Below are 20,442 nucleotides of genomic sequence, written 5' to 3'. Positions count from 1 at the left end.
AGAGAGATGCAGGAGAAGAATAAGGACAATTTGGTTCCTGTGATCTCTGGGTATCAGCAATGAAAAACTCTTGCAAAGCAATGTTTTAGGAATCTACATAAGTGCTGTCTTTTATGCTCATGACTACTGAGACAATAAAGCTTACTGAGTATGAAGGAAGATTTTCATTTTGATGCTTTTAAGGTGAAATGGATATGATTTGGTAATGTTTAAGTTTTGTACCAAAAAAAATATTTCTGGTCTAATCAATGGCATTCATTATAGATGTTTAAGAATGCTTTTTATTAAATATGATTCTATTGCAACAATAGCACACTGGGTTAGTAAAATAAGAACACACTGAACTCGAAGCTCTACACAGTTTTTATCATTTTGAAAAAAAAATACAAACAATTGAGTAAAATTTCAAACAGCTATTTATTAGCCTTTTTTTTTTTTTTGTAACAAGGATAAAGTTCACAAATSAGTCTTTTTACCTTAGTCTTCTGTAATCAGAAATCAATTTCAGATCACTTCGTTAGGCTTATTTGTGCTTGCAGTTGCATTCTGTAGTTGAATGGTGCCAGCATTTGAACTGCAGAAACATATAAATCATTTCTTGATACAATTTTATATTTAGGCTGAGAAAGGCTGCTTTTACAGATATGTCCTTTCCATAAGATTTTTTTTTATTCCGTCAATTCTATCTTTAGTTTTCATTTTTACAAAACTGCTAGCGTCAAATTTAAATCCCTGCTGAGTTACTCAAATGTTTTGAAGATGACAAGAAGGCAGTGATATTTCTAGCCTAATTTCACAGACTCAGGATATAAAGATGAATTGGAAAAGCTTCAGGTAGCGTCACAGACCTTGGATGGTTTTCTTTGTTAGTCTTCATCTTTGAAATCCTGCAGTCATTCTTCATTCGTTAGAGAACTTCCTTTTGTTGAGTGGTAATTCAGAGTTGGGCCATTAATTTTGTCTTGTAGTTGCAGGCAATTAATCAAAGTGGCCAAAAAAAAGTTAGAAAACTATTATAGTTTGCAAATTTTGGTTACATGCACCATCAAAATGCTGATTCCTTCTACGTACTGATGCAAGTTTTCATGTAGTTCTGTCTTGCAGAGCTCTCTATAGGAGGCATATGTGTGTATGTGTGTGTGTCTGTAGATACATATATACTTTCCACTTTGTATTCCCAAGCTGTGGCTCTGACTTTAGGAATGTAAGCACACCAGGGTCCTGACAGGCCTCAGCCCTCACCTTGCTGGATGCTAAGGGCCAGTATAAATAACTTTAATTGGTGAGGCAGAGAATGGGATGCAAGTGCAACCACTGGACGGAGCCCGGCGCTCAGTGTCTCACGCGGCCTCTCTGCCCTTGCAGGTGTTCCCGGGGAACAGCAACGCGGACGGCGTGGTGCACCACAAGCTGCACTCGGTGAAAGCCCGATTCGTGCGCTTCGTCCCCCTCAAGTGGAGCCTCGGCGGACACATAGGCCTCCGAGTCGAGGTCTTCGGCTGCTCCTATAGTAAGTGGCAAAGTCTTAACCTGTGTTTTGACAAAAAAGAGCTTTGATTGGTGCTATTAGAACAGGCATCCAATGCAGTATGAGTCAAAATGAAGTGTGAAATATATAGCCATATTAATTTTCCCTTGTTGTATTTGTGTCTCTGCACTGGGATGGGCTGGCCTGTGTGTCTAGGATGAGTGTCTAGCTTAGCTGGTGAAGTGTTGTGGCTCCTTTTATCAGGAACGCAATTGCAGTGAGACCTCCTCCCATCTCCCTCTCTGCACAGCCCAGTGCAGGAACTAGTTATCTGGGATTTTGGCTTAGTACTTAGGAATGGTATAGCTTCGATGTAGTTTGGTAATTAATAGTTTATTTTTGATTTTTAACTAATTGTTAGCTGACTAACTAAGTTGTTAAATCAAGCGTACAAGCCAGTGTTTCTATCCTAATGAATGGCTTTAACGCTCTGGAGAGCAGAGGGCTCTGCTGCTTTAATTGTTCTTGCCTAGGGTGTTTCCTTCAGCTCTCTCCTTCCCAGCATATGGTGAAGGGCCTTTGAGGTGGTGTCTGCAGCTCTTTGTCACACAGGTCTTGGAGCGGTCTTTAAACACTGTGACCTCAGGGCACTTTGGCCACACGTTAGCTTGTTATATCGCTGYAGATGCATGACTGCAGAAGCATACGGATGTAAAGAAAAAAAAAAATCAGGGTTGCTCCTATGTACRAAATGAAAGTAAGCTCCCAAATGAGGAAACACTAGTGCAGTATCTTTTTCGGAAATATTTATGCATATATTTCTGAAGTGTTCCAAGTAGGCTTTGTGGTGCYCAGAGACTCTGATGGACATAGATAAGAATTTTTTGGGGACAGTACATGGGATTAACAGCCTTTGACCAGTAAATTCAATCTGCTGCAGCATAGGTCACTAGCATATGACACTATTCTATTTGTACCCCGTTCAGATCAGATTCTCCTCTGCTTCCCCCAGGTGCAGAAGAGGGATTTTTAAGTGGAAAAGGTCCTATATGGGAGACTTCTTGCTGTATCTGAAAGTAAAGTTCCTTAAAATTCTTGATTAACACAGTCAAATTAAACAGAGAGAGCTCCAGGTCTGTAAGTTGCCTTGCCTSGTCACTACACTCAGGTCAGAGGATTGTTCACACACGTTCACAAGAAGATCCTTTCTGTGSTCTGTAGGCTCCATTCAGAGACTGTGGCCTACAGTTCACTTGAACGTAGACCTGCAACAAGCTTCTAGCCTGATTTGATCTGGTAGTCACTTCAACAAGAGACCTTTTCCAGTCCTAGTTGAGACCTGTAAATCAAAATCAACTGCCCGTGATGTCATCAAAGCAGCTATCTCATATATTTTCAAGGCTTTTTTTTTTTTTTTTTAATATATAGCTATTAAAAGAAATGTATTGACCAAACAGACCATTAGCAATTAAGCTAGAATTAAAAACTGCAACTCTTGTAGCCATTATTCCTTGTGAATTACTGTGTGGGAATTACCTCTGTATCAAATTATGGTTATACCTTCTATGACATGTCAAAGACTTCAGAATCACTTGACTGAGTTTCTTTGCACTCAGATCATCCAACTCTTAATCTTTGTCCTGCACCCTGCAATTAYTGGAATTAAAAATGGCAATGCAGAATTAAGGTATGAGTTTGAAGCAAGCCAGAAAAGAAACAGTGATTCATAAAAGTTTTACAAAGTGTTGAAATATTCATTTAGTTTATATAAATGTGCCATTAAAGTTTCCTTCTGGAAAATTGCATATGCCAAGCCAAACCTGTCTACAGGTTTTGCTTATACAGTTTCATAGTCTTGGCTATTCCACGCACTCAAGCGTTTTAGAGTTGCATGAACATTTTTTAGTTTTTATCTTTATTGTTATACAGCAAGCATAGCTACAGCACCTCCTGAGCTGGGATAAATCTGCATAACTGCATTCAATAATGTCCAACACCAAAGGAGTTCACTGGCTGTGTTCAACTCTGGCACGAGAAAGATATTGKCAATTTGAAGAATTAAAAGAAATGACATAAAAATCATTAGAAGCAGCAAGCTGGGGACAAAACAGGAAAGAAATGGTGCTCAAGGAGCATTATGCCAAATTCTTTTTATACAGTTGGAGTGACTTAAAGGGATCAATAGGTAAACAAGCTCAGGGCATTTGCTCTCAAGTCCATTGAAGTTAAAAGGATTTCCACTGTCATCTTAGCTTTGGATCCAGTCCATGAGCAAAAAGAGAAAATGAAAGAGCAACACAGGTGAGCTAGATCCTGCCTAATCAAGACTGCATATGTGACTGCCAGTCTGTTTTGCATCCTACCCTCCTGGTGGTGGCAGGTTAAAGTTCAGATGATGCCCAACTTCTAGCTGCTCATTCAGCCTTTCAGGCGAATGCTGCCCCACTTGAAATGGGACATCTGATCTGTTGCTGAGCTGCTGCGAGGTGAAATGAAAACAGAGTTGTTTGCATATTCTCAGCAGCAAACTGAGGAAGTAAAGGTTTAATTTATAGGCAATCTGGGTGATTGTTTTGTTTGAATGGKGGCATTCACTGGGTGGTGAAGTTTGGGGACAGTGACAGCTTAGCCCATCTGAATTTAATGTGCTGCTGCACATCTGTTAAGATCTTGGGACTAATGCCAAATTGGGCACCTTGCAGCTGAGCACCTTGCTGCTACACTGGGGCTTGTGAAATATTATGTGTTCCCTTGGATGATCTTTGCTCACAGCTGCTCCTTTCTAACTTTGCATTATGAGAGGTTTGTGACTTCACTGTTCCTTTAATTTAGCAAAGGCAGAATAAGGTAAACACGATGCTTTTGTGACAGTGAAAGGCTCTGACTGCCAATTTTTAGAATATGGGTGTCTTGCCCAGTACACATTGCCTTGATGTGGTAAATTGGCACAAATGCAGTTTTATTGGCAGCTGTTTAGTAGGAGGCACATGGGAGGCTCAGATCTTGCAGGTCATCAAGCTCTCTGCCAGAATGCTATGGGGAAAAAAAGTATATATATACACACACACACTGTATATACACACACACACACACACACACACACACACTGTATATACACACACACACACGCACAAAGAATCATGAGATGTGCAGGGAATGCCCAAGTGGTTAGTGTAATTTGTGACTGCACTGTTCTGCTGAATGGCGCTTAGTGTTTTATTACGCCTAGTAAGTAATTTACTGGTACAAATTTATCTAAAACACACCTCTGTCACACAAGAAAGCCCTATTCTTAAAGCTGTATCCTCAATTCATGATATTTCTCTCTCTCTCTCTCTCTCTCTCTCTCTCTCTCTCTCTCTCTCTCTCTCTCTCTCTCTCTCTCTCTCTGACTCTCACTCTCTATTTTTTTTTTTAAATCCTCTAACTGATGGAAAGTTCATACTGTTTCTTTGGAACATAAAAAACATGTTTTTTACCTGCAAAACTGCTTCAGGCACATGAATATGCTTGATCCTACTTCAGGTCAAAGTTCCTGTTTGACAAAATGCTCTAAAGCTGTGAAATCAGGTGGAATTTACAGATGATGCATTCTAATTTATGGTTTTATTCCTTATGCAGAAAGTATGCATTTAAGAAAAAATAATTGTATTTATTTGAAATTTCTACAAAGATCCCATTTCAGTTCTTCAAGCAGGTATAAAACAGGAATGAAATGATGTAAATCTGAAAAAAAAAATAGTGGTGCTTCCAGTTCAGAAAAAGCTATATGAGGAGTTGAATGAAAACCTCTGTGCAGAGGTATGTGTAATGCTCACTTTTTTTTCTCAGTGAAGTCACCAAAAGGAGTACAACTGTAACAGAAAAGAAGCATTTTAAGGGCAGATGTGTTCAGACAAATGGCAAGCCAATTGTTTTGGATGCTGCGGGACAACGGATATATCTTTATAGTTGGGAATAGTCTTGTTAGCTTAGCATAGGAAGAAAACTGCTGACACAATTGCCTTTATAATGTAAGATTTATGGCTGCATTGAAAATGCTGATCATATTATATAACTGGGTAATTGCCCAAAATGCATCAGCGGGATCAGGTGTAGCTAGTTTAACAGGCTGGGAAACCATGGGGGAAGCAACGATAGGGAATGAGAGGGTATCTTCTCCTCTTGAGAGCAGAGGTCTTTATTTTTGTCGTTCAAGACTTTAATTTCTCATCTTTGGCTCTTATTGCTCAAAGGAATATGATCAGATACTGTGCTTTTTGATGACTATGCACAAGGGTCTTCTGCTGGATTTCTCTTTCCTTTCTCTCTCTCAAAAAATGCAAGCAAAGAARAAATATAAGCTTTGTGGAGAAACTGTTTTACACTTAGGCTGGATCTTGCAGTAGTTTTCAGTGTTCTTTTAATGTTTTAAAACCATTTTCAATGAGAAGCCAGTGATATGTTGTCATGCAAATTGCCACTAATCACTTTTGAATATTACTGATAGCATGAGAKATATTTATTTATTTTCTCATTTCATTCTAGCCAGTGTTTTCATAACTGATAGGGTTATGCTAGAGCAGCAGAATTTTGCAGGATTTCCTTTGCATTATTTCCTTTGCATTTTTTGTAAATGTCAGTGCCTGTTATGCCATGGGTTAGTTGGAAGCCGAAAAACAGGAATGTTTTATGAAGTATGAACTCAAAAGGTTGGAAGGTTAGGATCATTTAGGGTAAGAATCTAACCCATATGGACTGCTTTTGACAGGCAGAATTAGCACTTTGTTGCTATCTTTATTTTGGGGAGCTGGAAAATCAACTTTACTTGCCAAAGGCATGGGAGAATAAAGACTGCATTAGCTGTTTTTACAGGCTATCTCTTAAATCTTGCCTGTTTTAAAATGAAGCTATTTGTCCAGTATACATAAAATTTAATTTAAACAAATTAAAGTGTTTAACAGCTAGATGAAATTCCTAAGAACTAAAGTATGAATTAAACTCCCTTAATAGAAACTGGCAGTCAAGTCCATAGAGAGAAAGCAGCAATTCTGAGGGAGGTGATTGTGAGCACCTAAATCAGAAGTTAAAAACAGTTAAAGCAGATGGTGTGAATACTTTTCTTATGATGTTTCCTAAAGTAGCAACTGTTCCCTGTATAAATCTAAACAGCATTTTATAATTCTGACATCACAGATGAGAAATTAGTCCTCATTTATCCCCGAATGAATGGCTTTCCAGAGCTGAATTTCTAATTCATTTTTTTATGGAATATAACATCTTCTATTTTGATTTGAAATGGAGTCAGTTTCGAAGTCTCAGAGTTTCCCATCAGATGTAATTTTGAGCTACTTTTGTGCTGCAATTTTATAAGTCTTCCACCAAATTTCTGTAATGGTTTTTGTGAGATCTAGAGGTTGTCAAAGATAGTTTCCATAGTGAAAAATCATTAACAGTCCTTTTATTTTCTGAGCTTGTAATAATTTTTAATTGCAAACCTTTCTAAAGCCTGTTATTTCTGTGTGGGTTCTTTTTTTTATTTCTTTTTTCTTTTTAAGAGGAATGGAAGTAGTATTAAATCCTTTTTAAGAGGAAATGGAAGTAGTATTAAAACTAGGCAGAGTGGAAGAACTCTCAAGGGAACTTAAGTGACTAAAGTCTCTGGCTTTAATCATAATGCAGTTGCTGACCTGGAGATCATGATTATTTTGCATATGGTACTTTTAGTTATTTTTCAAAAGAAAATGAAAATCTGTTCAGTTTGAATTATCATTAAAAATGGGACGTGCAAATGAAAATTGTCCTTGTTCTTTCTTTGTGACTCTGGAGCTATCCTTTTTTTGTATATTTATTCTAGTAATTAAATAGCTTAGTAAATCATTGTTCAGATTATTCTTCATATTATCATGCTCTTCGCTTTTAATACATTTTCATCTTAATAAATCTTCATTTTAATAATTTTTTAATAATAGGAAATACTAAATGATAGATTTATCATTTATGAGCAGATATTTTATCCGTGATTTGTGCCAAATTGCATTTGGATAGAAATTTGATTTAAGTAAATGTATGCCAGTTGCATGTTTAACACAATGTATTAGTTAAATATAATTAACACTACCTGAAATATGCTAGTTATATGTGAAGAAAAAGAAAGTTTATTAAAAACATATTTTGCATAAAATACTCCTTTATTAAGCAACACAAGTACTTCAATCTGCTGTTACCAAAAGAAGTATTAATTGCAATTAGAGAGTAGAGAGATTGTTTTCCGTCAAAGTGATCAGGTTTCAGAAGCTGCCCAAAGGGGAAAATATGTTTCTAATAGGATTTTCCCAGGTYTGTAATCAGGTTAGATCCCTAGGTCCCATAAAATCCTGTCACAAGCTTTTAAACTGATATTTGATGGCCCCTGCCAGCTTAGTCAATTTAAATATGGAAACACAGCTGATAAAAAGCTATCACAAGCATGCAGCTAGCCCTAGGTGTTAGATGATGCTAATTTGGATGCAGGGGTGGGTGCTGGCATGTAGAAACAGTTCAACAGAGACTTCTGAAGCTGTAAAGAGGGGAGGGAGAGCTAAAGCCTTCAAAGTAGGGAATAATGCCTTGGGTGTGTTTAGGACACCAACKGTGGCAAGGGATGCTCTGGAGGTCTAAATGTGATGGAAGGTACCTGGTATGTTTTAGAAGAAAAGAGTGAGAAGAAAAGTTTTGCTTGAGAAAAGAGGAAAAGGGCAGAAAGAGCTAGTGGTTTCATCCTAGTGTTCTGTGTTCCTCAAAGAGAGAACGGAGTGGAAATGGGTGAAATAAGATTTGCCCTCAAGGTGGAGCAGATGCCAAGTGCATCATGTGGAAGCACATTTCTGAGGCTACCTGGCTCCAGCTGCTATTGAAAGGGTGTTAAGATGTTGTAGTGCTTCTGATGCTGCTCTTCCTCTTAAGTTTTCCATCTTCTTTCCCCCAGAATCGGATATAGCTGACTTCGATGGCAGAAGTTCCCTCCTGTACAGGTTTAATCAGAAGCTTATGAGCACATTCAAAGATGTGGTCTCATTGAAGTTCAAGAGCATGCAGGGGGATGGAGTCTTGTTCCATGGAGAAGGACAGCGTGGAGACTACATAACCTTGGAACTGCAGAAAGGGAAACTTTCCTTGCACATCAACCTGGGTAAAGGCAATTATGATTCAAAAATTCCTATTTTTTATGAAGGAGGGGAGGGAATTAAGACTCAAATTTGTCACCGCAGTTCTTGGTGATAACAGCAGCGATGGATATTGTAATCTGAACTGTTTGTGTTTCCCAAAAAGAGTGGTGTAACATATGATATTAGCAGGGGTTGATCTCAGACTAGCAATTCCAGGACATTCCAGGAAGTTTGTCTTGTGAAGATAAAGCAGGCAGTGATGTAATTATCTATTGCAGCCCAGTTTTTAATGAAGAGTTAGAATTACAAACAATCGTAAACTAGTGGGAGCAACCAGGGCATTTAAACAGAATTTGTAAATAATTCCTTCTGCTTTTTTCCCCTTGTGCTTAATTGTGCTTGTTTTAAATGTCAGTAACAGTTTTCCACATCTCTCTGGGATTTTATTTTTACATAAGCTCATTAATTGTTTAGTTTCCAGCTAATTTTTTCTCATTTATTTATTTATTTAGCCAGTTAATCAAAGAGTAGGAATGATAATTTACCATTTTCTCATTTGCTGTTTGGAAGACACTTGGACTAAACAGCCATTACATCTTAAACCTTTGAGTGTGGCAATTCGTTGATTTGCCCTTCCATTTCAGAAATTTTTTTCCACAATAAGAATATGACTTTATACTTGCATATATAATAGCACTTCTTCCAGGGAAACTGCTTGGTGACTATATGGTCTGAGATATGAGACTGTGTTCCCAGCAATAGTCCAGTGTTTACAGATTTGGGCCATTTTTAATCTTTTATTTGCATGCATATATCATGGACCTGGAGATTTTTATTTTATTTTTTATTTAGTGCATGTATTTGCAGCTTGTCTATCTGTTTTGTAATGAGCCTTTCCCATYCAGCTGGGAAATAAACATGTGCTCCCCTTAAAGAAGATGTTCAGGCTTGTGCCCGGCTAGAAAACAGAGTGCTTGAAATCACTGCAGTTAGGGCCTAAATATTTCTGCGACTCCCAATCTAAACTGTTGGAGATCCAGGCTGAGTTTAAGAAGATTTTTGAGCCGAACAAAGCACTTGCATTCATATCCCTTCATTGCCTTGTTGTTTTCCCTGAAAATGGTCAGGTGCAATTTTCTTGTTAAAACACAAAAAAATGCCGTTGCAACTGAAATGTCACACGTGATCTATTTTGTGAATAGAGCAATGTGGTGCAATCCAAAGGGAGCCCTTAAAACATTAGGGCTTCGAATGCGCAGCAGGATGAAGGACACAGGCAATGCGACAAGTCCCTGGGTGCTGAAGTGTGTGGGTGCAGCACTGGGAGAATCTTCCTAGTTTCCTAGTTTTTCACGGGGATTTTGCTGGGGGTGGGAAGCAAGGAGGAAAAAAATATATATATATTTGTGTGTGCGTGTGTATATGTATGCATATGGAAGTAAGAGGCTCCCCAAAAAATCTAAAGCAGGCTTCAGGTAAGGGTCTGGGGTTGACTTCGATGTCCTCTGCTCATCTCTGCCCTTCCAGGGGATGCCAACTTGCATTTCAGCAACAGCCACACGTCCGTCACCTTGGGCAGCCTCCTGGACGATCAGCACTGGCACTCGGTTCTCATCGAGCGCTTCAACAAGCAAGTGAACTTCACGGTGGACAAGCACACCCAGCACTTCCGCACRAAGGGGGATTCAGATCACTTGGATATTGATTATGAGGTGCGTGAATCTTTGGAGGTTCTAACTTGGGAGAGGGCTGGGCAGAGGCTGTCTGGGCTGTTACCAGGATCACTTCACATGATCCTTCCCTGCCGCCAAAACCCAACCCTGGTGTGCAGTCCTCAAAAGCAGCCAAGGTATGGCAGAGTGCAGTTTATATCTCTCCACTAGTTCAGTGCTTATGGTCTGTAATTGGTGTAAAACAAAACAAAAATCCTTAAAATAACTTAGAAACCTTTATATCATCACATCTATATGCAGACTACTGCACACACTTGCGTATTACCCATGCTTCTTTTTACTGGGAGGTGCTCATTGACCGAGCCTTGCTAGCCTGCAAAGCCCGGGGTCAAGTATGCACAGCCAGAGCCATCACCTTCTTTGGAGGTGTTAAGCTGGCATGGTTCATTGCTCAGAGATCAGAAGTTTCCTCCCTGCACTTCGGAGTCATTCTCCTAGAAGGGACCAATTCCCTGCACATCTGAGGGGCATGAACAGAGGGCTRAGCAGCAGGATGTGCATTGGCTGCCTGCTCCCCACTGCGCCGATGCTCCAGTTCAACATCAGGAGTCAGCTTCTCCCTTCCTTGCATCCACTCAGCAGGAAGCAAAAAGTGGTGTCTCTCCCCTGACCCTGTTGAAAATGGTCTAGGGCGTGTTGTGGAGACATGCAGCGTACCACTGCAGACCTCAGTGGCAGGCTCTTTACACGATGTGTTCCCTCTTTGCACTGAAACAATGCTTGTCTTTCAGCAAGGTCCTGTGGTCTACCAAAAGTTCATCTTGGCAYGCTTGGGGGATTAAAGGTCTTGCAGAGGATAGTAAAGTGTTAGTTTGGTAATTAAAATTATTACCAATCACAAAGGAAACTGTTTTCTCAGTGCTGCAGCACTATAATTGATATTGATTTTTCTTCTGATTTTAAAACCTAGTACACAGGCCCTAAGCAGGAAACTTGAAAGAGGAGAACATGAAAGGAGGAAAGTCTGTTTTAAGAAAGAACTGAGGATTCTCACTGGAAAAAGAAACAGTGCTACCACATAAGCCCTGATGCCAATAACCTGCAAATGATGTAAAGTGGAAATCTATTTTATTCTTTTATTTCTGTGAGATGATCAATTAATACAGCTGAGGCACAAGTTCATTTTCACCTGCTTTCAAAGGTTATCCAGGGAGGCTTTATTTACTTCTGCACAGTGGCTTGTTAGGCAGAGTGGGAGGAAAAATAATCCCTAAATTTTCCATGATTTTTGTAACAAGCATTAGAGATGGTGACCAAGTAATAACGCTGCCCAGCTTCCAGCAGCCTTAGTGTGTCCCTGGTGTCCCACAGCACCAGTGAACACACAGGTCTGCAGGGCAGCTCTGACACTTATACCAGCCTTGCAGGTATTATATCTCTTATGGTACTGTTTGCTGTGAGGAGAAAATGGGGAAAAAAAGAAAAAAACGAATGGTAACCCCAATAAAACTTAGCTGAAAGCACTAGTGGAGGTAAACAGAAATGAGCTGTGTTATCTGGAAAAAGCAAATAGGGTTATTGGATTTTTTTTTTTTTTTTTTTTTGGTGTTTTTCTCAGGAGTCTAAAGTCTAAAGTATTTGCGCTCCAAGGGTTTTGGAAACTTTGTTTAGGTGCTTCAAGTCCTCTATGAACTTTTTGTCTCTGTTTAAGCTATGGGTTATAGTCTGCATAGTACTAATGCATTCCAATGCTTAGACAACAGCGCAGCAGTTTTATTAAAAAGCAAAACCTGATGCTTTTTTTCTAATAAACTCCTCAGTCTCAAATACAGTACATGAATAATGCAACGCACCAAAGTCGGTGCAGTTTAAGGGAAAACAACTGCAAGGTGCCAGCAGGGTAGTTTGTGCCGATGACACTGCCTTTGGCTGGTTGAAACCAGACCTGCTCAGGGCACCCTGGCTGGAGGGAGGCAGAGGATGGCAGCTTGCAGGTATTCAGCTCTGTGGACCATCACCTGGAGACCATCTGAGGGGCACATGATGCTTTCAGTGCTCCTGGGTGGGAAGGCTGTAATAGCAGAAACGTTTTGGTATTTTTGTGTGTCATGGCAMATAAGAGCCATTTCCAAATGAACAAGCCATCTGCAGCATGCTGCACACAGCTGTAATGCTGTTTATATGACCTGTAACACCCCTGCTGATACCCTAGGCAGAGGTGATTCCAGATGTGGTTCTGGTTTCAGCTAATAGCAGAGCTGGCTGCTTGGAGAAGTGGGACTCTGCACATTGCTTCTCCATCCTTTTAGGATGAAAACTAAACTCTTGTCTTTGTTCTTTCCAAAAGCTCAGTTTTGGAGGGATTCCAGTCCCRGGCAAACCAGGAACCTTTCAGAGGAAAAATTTCCATGGATGCATTGAGAATCTTTATTACAATGGAGTCAATATAATTGACCTGGCCAAAAGGCGCAAACCTCAGATCTATACAGTGGTAAGAGACACTCGTGTGTGCTTATGTTCTTTACTGTCGTGCTGTCGGTTACATCGAATGAGTGGAGTTCAGATTTGGTAGGAATATAATTGACTTGTTAATATCATCGGTCCTGAAAGCAGCCAAAGCTGCAGTGGTGACAGTTATTGAAAGATATGTGCATAAATTAATAGATTTCCTTGACTTTCAGGTATATTGGAATCTGTTTGGAGAAAACTTTTGATTCATTTTCCAAGCTGAAAATGTGTTATTTTGATAGCATGATAGAGGTCAAGGTACTGATTGGTTTTGTGGCTTCTGATTAAGTCAAGTAAATTCTCATTTTCCAAGCTTTCCTCTATCATTATTCAGGAGTATATAGTAGCAAAATTTTACTCTGATATCTATATAGGCATTTTAACAAAGACTAAATATTTCTTTTACTCTTAGAAGTGTTTTCTTTTGCACTCATAAAGTGCAAGGAACTTTATGCCTGGTAACATGGAAAAAAGTACAAATATTTTTGAATATTACAGAACCAAAAGACAGAAAATTTTGTTTCTCGGGCAAGGGAAATAATGCAACTGCCACGTAACATACAAAAATTTTAAAAATTTCTGCCCTTCATTTAGTTAGCGCCTCACTCTTGTACCATGTCTTGCTGAGTGCTCTTTGGTTAATGCCTTATCTTTGGAGAACAAGGAGACAAAGCTGCTTTGGGTTTTCTGGCACCTTCTAGCTTGAAGCGTAGTGTATGGCAGACTGAAGGTAGGGCAGAGCAAAGCAAGCCCAACATCCCTTCCTCACTTTCCCTGCCTGAGACTGAATACACAGGGAAATGAAAAATGAAAGGCTGTGCTTGTGAAGCCCTGTACTGTATTGCTAGCAGCCAAAACTGTCTGACTCCAGGATGCTTCACCTGTCCTGGGACTGGAGGGGCTTTGCTTTAATAACCTCAAGTTTGATTGCTTTGGCTCAGGACTCTAAGGTACAAATCTTATGAACTGTGTTAAATTGCTTTTCCCCTCAGCTTACTTTCTAAGGGGAGTAAAGCGCCCTTGCCTGCTTCTTGGGTCAATAAATAGTAGGTTGTTTTGCCATCTGGGCCATTGTGAAGGCCTTCGTCAAGAGGAAAAGAAAAGCTTTGCAATATGTGTTTTCTTTGTCAGATACCATCTGGGTGCAATGCAGCCCTGAGCAACAACACCCTGTTATCACAGTATTTCATGCAGCTGTCAACTGTGCTTGATCAGAGGTCTGCAAATCTTCCTCCTTAGGTCAGTTTAAGGTAAAGGTGATGTGCCCTTCTCCTTTAGTCTCCCTCATTGAGGTGATGGTTTTAAAGAAACACTTTTCAGACGCTGGCAGTTACCCAGCATTTTGCAAGGCTAGTGAGCTGTTGGATGCTGTAGTCTGGAGTGCCAGGACAGGTTGCCGTGCTCAGTGCCCCATGGCGTTGGATGGATGCCCTGCTCTAGAAACAGCAGCTGCTGCATCTCCGACATCTTTCTATGTCCTTTCTGCCAACCTTATTTATCTCTTCCATTAATATACTTGCAGGGTATTGCAGCCCTCACAGGTTGATCTCTCTTTGCCTTCTTTTCTGCTTATCTTTGTTGCTTAGCAATTTACCTATTTTAATAACTTGTTCTTGCTAGATGTAGTCCTTTGCCCACCAGATTTCTTCTGCACTAAATACTTGTACTCCAAGTTGATTGAGTTTTTCAAGCAACAAGCCGTATCCCCAGGTAGATGCAAACTTACCTTCTTTGTGCTTCTGTAGCCTAGAATGAAAATGTGATGAAAGAGGCAGTACAAAAGTAGAATTAAATGTCTTGGAGACATTAATTGGAATCTCTTCTTCCAACAAGCTGATTGTCGTCCCTTCCCCTCRACTGAACATGTCTAGAGATGTCTTGCATGGTCTTATGTGTTGAATCTCCAGAAGACCTTTTTCTTCTAACAAAAAGCATGCAATGCCAAACAGGCCAGTTCTGGATTAGAAATCCATTAACACTCAGGGACATTAGTTTTTGCCTCCAAAATGGAAGCAGATATAAATATTTAGCCTCTGCTTCATTCTCTGTACTCTTCTGAATTTTGGCAAAGTCAGTGAGCCAAACTTGTGAGTTTTAATACTCAGCCATTTTTTTTTATTACTGTTGACATCTTTTACATATGCTGAATCACTATTCAAATGCATCCATTTCAGAGAGATAGATTTCAACTTCTGCACAAGTTCTTCCTCCATCCAAATAATGGTCTCAAATCCAACTGCATTTGAAGTAAGAGAAAGAAACTGCAGAATGTCAAATAGAGTATTGTACTGTAGGATACTCTAGGGTGGTGGATATAATTATCATTCTGCCTGTTATTTTCTATAACTCATTTGCAGTTGTCAGACTTGCAATAAATTCCCTTGAGAAAACATCTTGAGATAATGAGGCTGCCTGTCTCTTTTCAACTGAAGTTTGCCCTCAAATTTCCTTTTTTTGTATTGCCCAATATTTAACCCCTCTACATGGTATCCCTATCTATTTGGACAGGCTATCTATCTACTCTCTGGGGTTTCTTTTGTCTCTGATGGCATGTTTTCTCTCTCCCTTAAGTCGTTGAGACAAAATGATAGAGGATCTTTTATTTGCTCTCCTAAGTGCTTACTGGCCTTGACTGCCATAGGTTTATGAAGTCAAATTTCYGAAATTACTATTATCATGGTCCTGGGGCTTGGACCCTTGGGGAACTTCTACAAGTGCTTTAAAAATAATTTAAAGGTCTGTTCTGCCACTAGCTGTGTTTAGGTTCTCAGTACAATGGAAGCAGAGATTGCCCAGTACAAGGAATTTTGTGTGATCTCCTACTTTTATAGATGTGTAGGAAAGAGTGCAAATAAATACTAGAAGGGAATCRAGTTTAAATACATGGAAACTACATATATTTGAGAGAATTACGTGGAAAACAGGATCAGAGAATACTAGCAGGAAATATCAGTTATGTCCATGCTGTTCTTGCATTTTTTTTTCAGACATCTAATTATAGGCTTTGGCAGGAATGAGATGGACCTTAGGTCTATCTTTGGCTATTCTTATTTGTATTGTGAGAATAAGAAGTTTCCTATCTGAGGAAGGGGAAATGAAAACATCTTGAAATGATGCAGTGCTTGATCTTCTCAATGCTCTGCCATATGTATTCACTGAAATGGAGGAAAACTACCCTCTTCTCYTTAGTTATCTCTCTCTAATAAGTGAGCTGTATTCTTAAAGAGATGAGCAAACAGTGCACTGATCTGAGAGAAAGGCAGGATATTGGTAAAGCAGAAGTCAGGCTCCAATATGCTTGAATGTCTACGTCATCTGCCATGTTGAATCTGGGAGTGACAATTCAGCACAGCAAGGGATGTGGTGACATGGAAATGCATCGCTGCAGTGCCCCAGGGAAATAACCAATTGCCAGCATCAGAGAGCATGGAAAGATACCTAGTGACAGGAGAATGTAAACTAATAATTCATTCCCTTTATAGCAAATCCAAACATTTCCCAAAAATCCAAACAGCTGTTTTATTAAGCTGATTTGAGATGCCTTCATCTTGAGAAGAATTTGTTTGTTTACACAGGTTTCTCACCAAAGTGCTATTGTAAGTGCTGATATATCTGTGAATTTCAGGCTAGCAAATGGTGAGGACCTATATTAGAGTTTGGAGAACCATGAGTTAGAAATCTAAAACTTTTTTTTTCTTAAATAATACTAAGTTGAAGGGGCAATTTTGTAGCCCTTGAGAGAGAGGAGAGTCTTTTTGTGTGTGTGTGTGCTTGTGTGTGTGTGTGTGTGTGTGTGTGTGTGTGTGTATTGTAGGAGTTTGATAGTCCTAATGACCACAAGTGAAACAACTCTCTAAGGAAGAGAGAGATCATAAATTTTATTAGAATAATTGATATAACTCAGAAAAGCTAACAAGTATTTGAGCAAACAAGAACTTAGAGTTATCAAATGTCAGCAAATTATAGGCTATCTCATTTTAATCTATTACATTATCTGGATAGTCAGGTTGAGTGAATAGGGTGGTTAGTACCTGCTGAGCAGAGGAGGATGTTTCAAGGAGAGAGGTGATAAGGTTGTTAGTCCCKGTGGGAAGCAAGAGTGATGGCTAATTATTATCATAGGAGTTAGCAGGGGATACAGAAAATGGGGAAGAATGTAATTTGCTTTAAGGTCAAGGTTTAAAGGTCTTTTCTAAGGTCTTATTCCAATTCCTAAAGCCCTGGGAACTGTTTGGGATTTGTTTGACTGCCCAGAGTAAGGGACCATAACTGAAAGGGGCAAACTGACCCTGTCACGGTCAGGAGCCTGGAGTCTAGGCAATTTGTGCCAACAGTTTAGACAGGTCTTGTGCTATGATACACAGATGACTGGAATTCAAAAGAGGAAAATTTAATAAAGAAAACTAATAAAAAAAAGCATAAGAGAATTGCTTTCCATGCATTTTTCTATTTTAAGGTAGATATGATTCTGTTTTAATAATAAAAAGAATCTCCTTGCTGCTATGTTTTGTTCCAGGTAATAAAATCTAATAGGTTGTAGATCAGTTTACCCTGAACTGGAACAAAAATTGGACTCAGATTGTGCTAATTCACCAGTTTCTTCTGAGACATCCATCTTAGTCATTCTTGGCAAGGTGAATATGAAAGACTGGCTTCATTCCCTCTCTTTGCTCACAGGAGTGAAAATATTAAGTGAACTACATTTTATTTGTATTTCTTCTTGCATCTGTATATTGTTTGTGTTTCTTCCTGCGTGCCTTCCCTCCTTGCCTTATCTCTCTTCCTAAGAGACATGATTTATGATTTTCCAAATTAGTTATATAGTTGCTCCCATCTTTTGCTGCAAACTCTTCAGTTTTGTTCCATATATGCAGCATGTATATGCAGTACCATACAGTATGCGATACCATGCAGTATTAATGTGCAGTTGCTATGTGCATAAAGATGATAAAATTCTTTGTAAAAACATACTGGTCAGTAACKGAGCCAGCTCAGGAGTCTGAGATAAAGAATACCCAGAAATGTTTAGCCAAGCATATAATCCTGGAGTCTGTCACAGCGATAGTGCTTCAGTATATTGAAAGCTTGTTGTTTAGGTAAGTACAGCTTTTTCTTGTAAGAACATGATCCTAATCATAATAAACCTAATCCTAATAAACCATTAGCCTTTTATTGCTCTGTGATGCCCAGCATAAGGTAAGTCSTCTATCACAAGGGTGATTTTTCTATCATAAGGGTATGTTATTTCCAATGAAACTTGGATCAGGGAAGCTTTGAGATTTCCATTGTGAAACTGTGATCAGCCAAAGAGAAATCTACCTCACTATTACAATTTCAATGAAAGTCTGAGTCCTTCCCTTGGGATGGAATAGGGCTTGGGAAGGTCTATGTAGTTAGTCACTCAATGGACCAGTCATAATTCAACTAACATGCATCTTGGCCCTCCTGCATCCCATGCAAAGATGSTTATTACTAGTGTGTCCATATGCTGGAGCTAGTATCACTTTTGATTTGTTTTTCATTCCGCAAAAAAATCCCCTGTGCTTGAAAGCGAGTGACCCAGAGTTGAAAGATAGTCTTGTCCTTTTCGGTAAGTGTTAGACCTCACCTTTTTCCTCTTCTACTCTTTTTTTTTTCTGGAACCTCTTTTGACATCTAGAAATAGTTCTCCAGTTTCTAACCTGAACATATTTGTTGCCAGTTTGTCCATCTCAGATAGTGCTGGCATCTGAGTCCCTTTACCTACCATAAGAAATCTTCCTAACTATCCTCAGAAAGCAAATTATCTTCTTTATTAAGTATTATCCAAGGAGTGATTGATGAGGAAATGCTGTAACCTGTCAGTAACTAGGAAATAGCTGTTGTTCTTTCTGTTCAAGCTGTGATCTTAGCAGGTTAAATATTGAAGATGTTGATTCAGATGTAAATTTGTAAATTTTCCAATCACATATTACTACTTTGATTAGTATTCAAGGAGAGCAAATATGATATATAAGAAACTGGTGACCAGTTATCCCTATTTTGTTGCAATAGCAGTTTCTCTCTTCATTCAGCRGTACGTAATACTACATAAAGAAAGCCCAGGAACGATTGGAGTGGTTCATTAAAGTCATAGCGGTTTTATTAAAATCCTGCAAAATCCACTGGAAAGACTCCAGTCAGTTTTGAATCAGACTTAGGGCTCAGAGGATTGTCTTCTGTGTAATCTGTTTTTATCCTCCTCCCTTAGCAACTGTATTGTTGCTCCAATTTTCTTTTAAGGGGAAAAGTTCTGATTTTTCCTTAAAATGCTATATCGTACTGTAGCCTGTTTGTCCAATATTTTGCTCAGACAAGAAAAACTTCTGAAACTGTACCTTTCTTGCAAAAATTTGGGCTTGATTGCAGTCTTTATTTTATGAAGCAGACATTGAACAAATGCCTTCATTTAATTTACAGATTTAGAAAGTTCCTCTTGTAAGAATAACTCTTGAAAAGATTTCATTGCTTATTAGAGGAATCATTAATCAGTCTGGAGACATTGGACTCGATGGAATTCTCAAATGCCACATGATAGCAGGAGTTTCGAGCAGCTGAATATAGCTGATCGTCTCTTTGCTTTTCTCCAGAGATTAAACTCTTCTTATCCTATTTCCTAGCCAATGAACATTTACTTTTCAGTTAAACTGGGTTCAATTATAAAATCAAGTGTCTGCCAGAAGTCTTTATGTACCGTGGAGAGTTTCAGAACTGCTGCCAATTAAAGCAAAATGCTCTTGATCAGATGCAGGTTTACAGGGAACTGTTTACTTTTCTGACTAGACCTGCTGGAATTATTTGTTTGAGAATAGCATTCAAGGCAAATCTAACAGTTTCTGCAGGAAACTTTCCCACTTCGGTGAATGAAAATGTTTCAAGGTAATCTTCTACTGTGTGTTTCTTTTTTAAATTTTTTGTTCCTGTCTCTAGAAAGGTAGGCAGCATTATTCTGTGCAAGGAGATCGCAGTCGCTATTGGTGTGTATTAGCTACATCATCAGATTTTGCTTTGGAAAGATGCTTTAAGAAGGTGTTTCCCTTCTAAATGAGTCATTTCACATGACTGGAAGTCCAGTGGTATCAATTTATTTATATAATGCTTTTCCCAATTGACTTGGCCAGGTTTTAGCTCTGACTAAAATTACTTGTTGTCCCCTACATAATGGAGATTTCAGCTCCTGAAGAAGAGGGATACAAATGTTGTGCTAAAAATAATCCCTGAACCCAACAAATCTGTTTTCTATTCCCTAATACACCTTCAACACAGAATACTGCAGCCCAGCCCTTGGTGGCATGTGACATCACACCTATTTTACCCCTGTTGTGCTGATGCAGAGGTTATATCCCTTAATCATCCCTTGGTTAAGCATGGGAGGAGAAACGTTTGCCCTCTCCACACATCCTGGGCTACGTGTTTTGTGGCCACTCTTCCTTGTAGCTGCTGCCCCTATACCAGACGTCCACACCTAATGGCAAAAATCACCAGCTAATGGAAGTGAAACTGAGGCTTTGCAGGGGTCAGAGCAATCCAGGAATTTAGGACAAGGGGCAAGTGTTCAGAATTTTTATATGGAAAAAAAATAAAAAAAGCTGTTGGTCCTGTATTTAGTCCATGCTTGTGCATTGGGGATGTTTTGCTTTAAAAACAG

The 20,442-nt window shown here is 39.2% G+C and overlaps 1 protein-coding gene across 2 annotated transcripts in view; it reads left to right on the top strand.

The window, feature by feature from the left end:
• The window catches only part of CNTNAP5 (contactin associated protein like 5), a 250,433-nt gene that overhangs the window by 107,037 nt on the left and 122,954 nt on the right, over positions 1-20,442 (top strand). For both annotated transcript variants that reach the window (XM_026053914.1, XM_026053907.1), the window contains exons 4-7: positions 1,366-1,510; positions 8,415-8,618; positions 10,123-10,307; positions 12,616-12,759. In XM_026053914.1, the coding sequence (XP_025909699.1) occupies positions 1,366-1,510; positions 8,415-8,618; positions 10,123-10,307; positions 12,616-12,759 (678 nt within the window). The remainder of the gene's footprint in view (positions 1-1,365; positions 1,511-8,414; positions 8,619-10,122; positions 10,308-12,615; positions 12,760-20,442) is intronic.

The sequence above is a fragment of the Nothoprocta perdicaria genome, unplaced genomic scaffold, assembly GCF_003342845.1.
Source record: "Nothoprocta perdicaria isolate Ctin4 unplaced genomic scaffold, notPer1 scaffold_0, whole genome shotgun sequence".
NCBI classification, from domain to species: domain Eukaryota; kingdom Metazoa; phylum Chordata; class Aves; order Tinamiformes; family Tinamidae; genus Nothoprocta; species Nothoprocta perdicaria.
The sequence above is the reverse complement of the archived record's forward strand: the minus strand, read 5'-3'. Positions and strand labels throughout refer to the sequence as shown.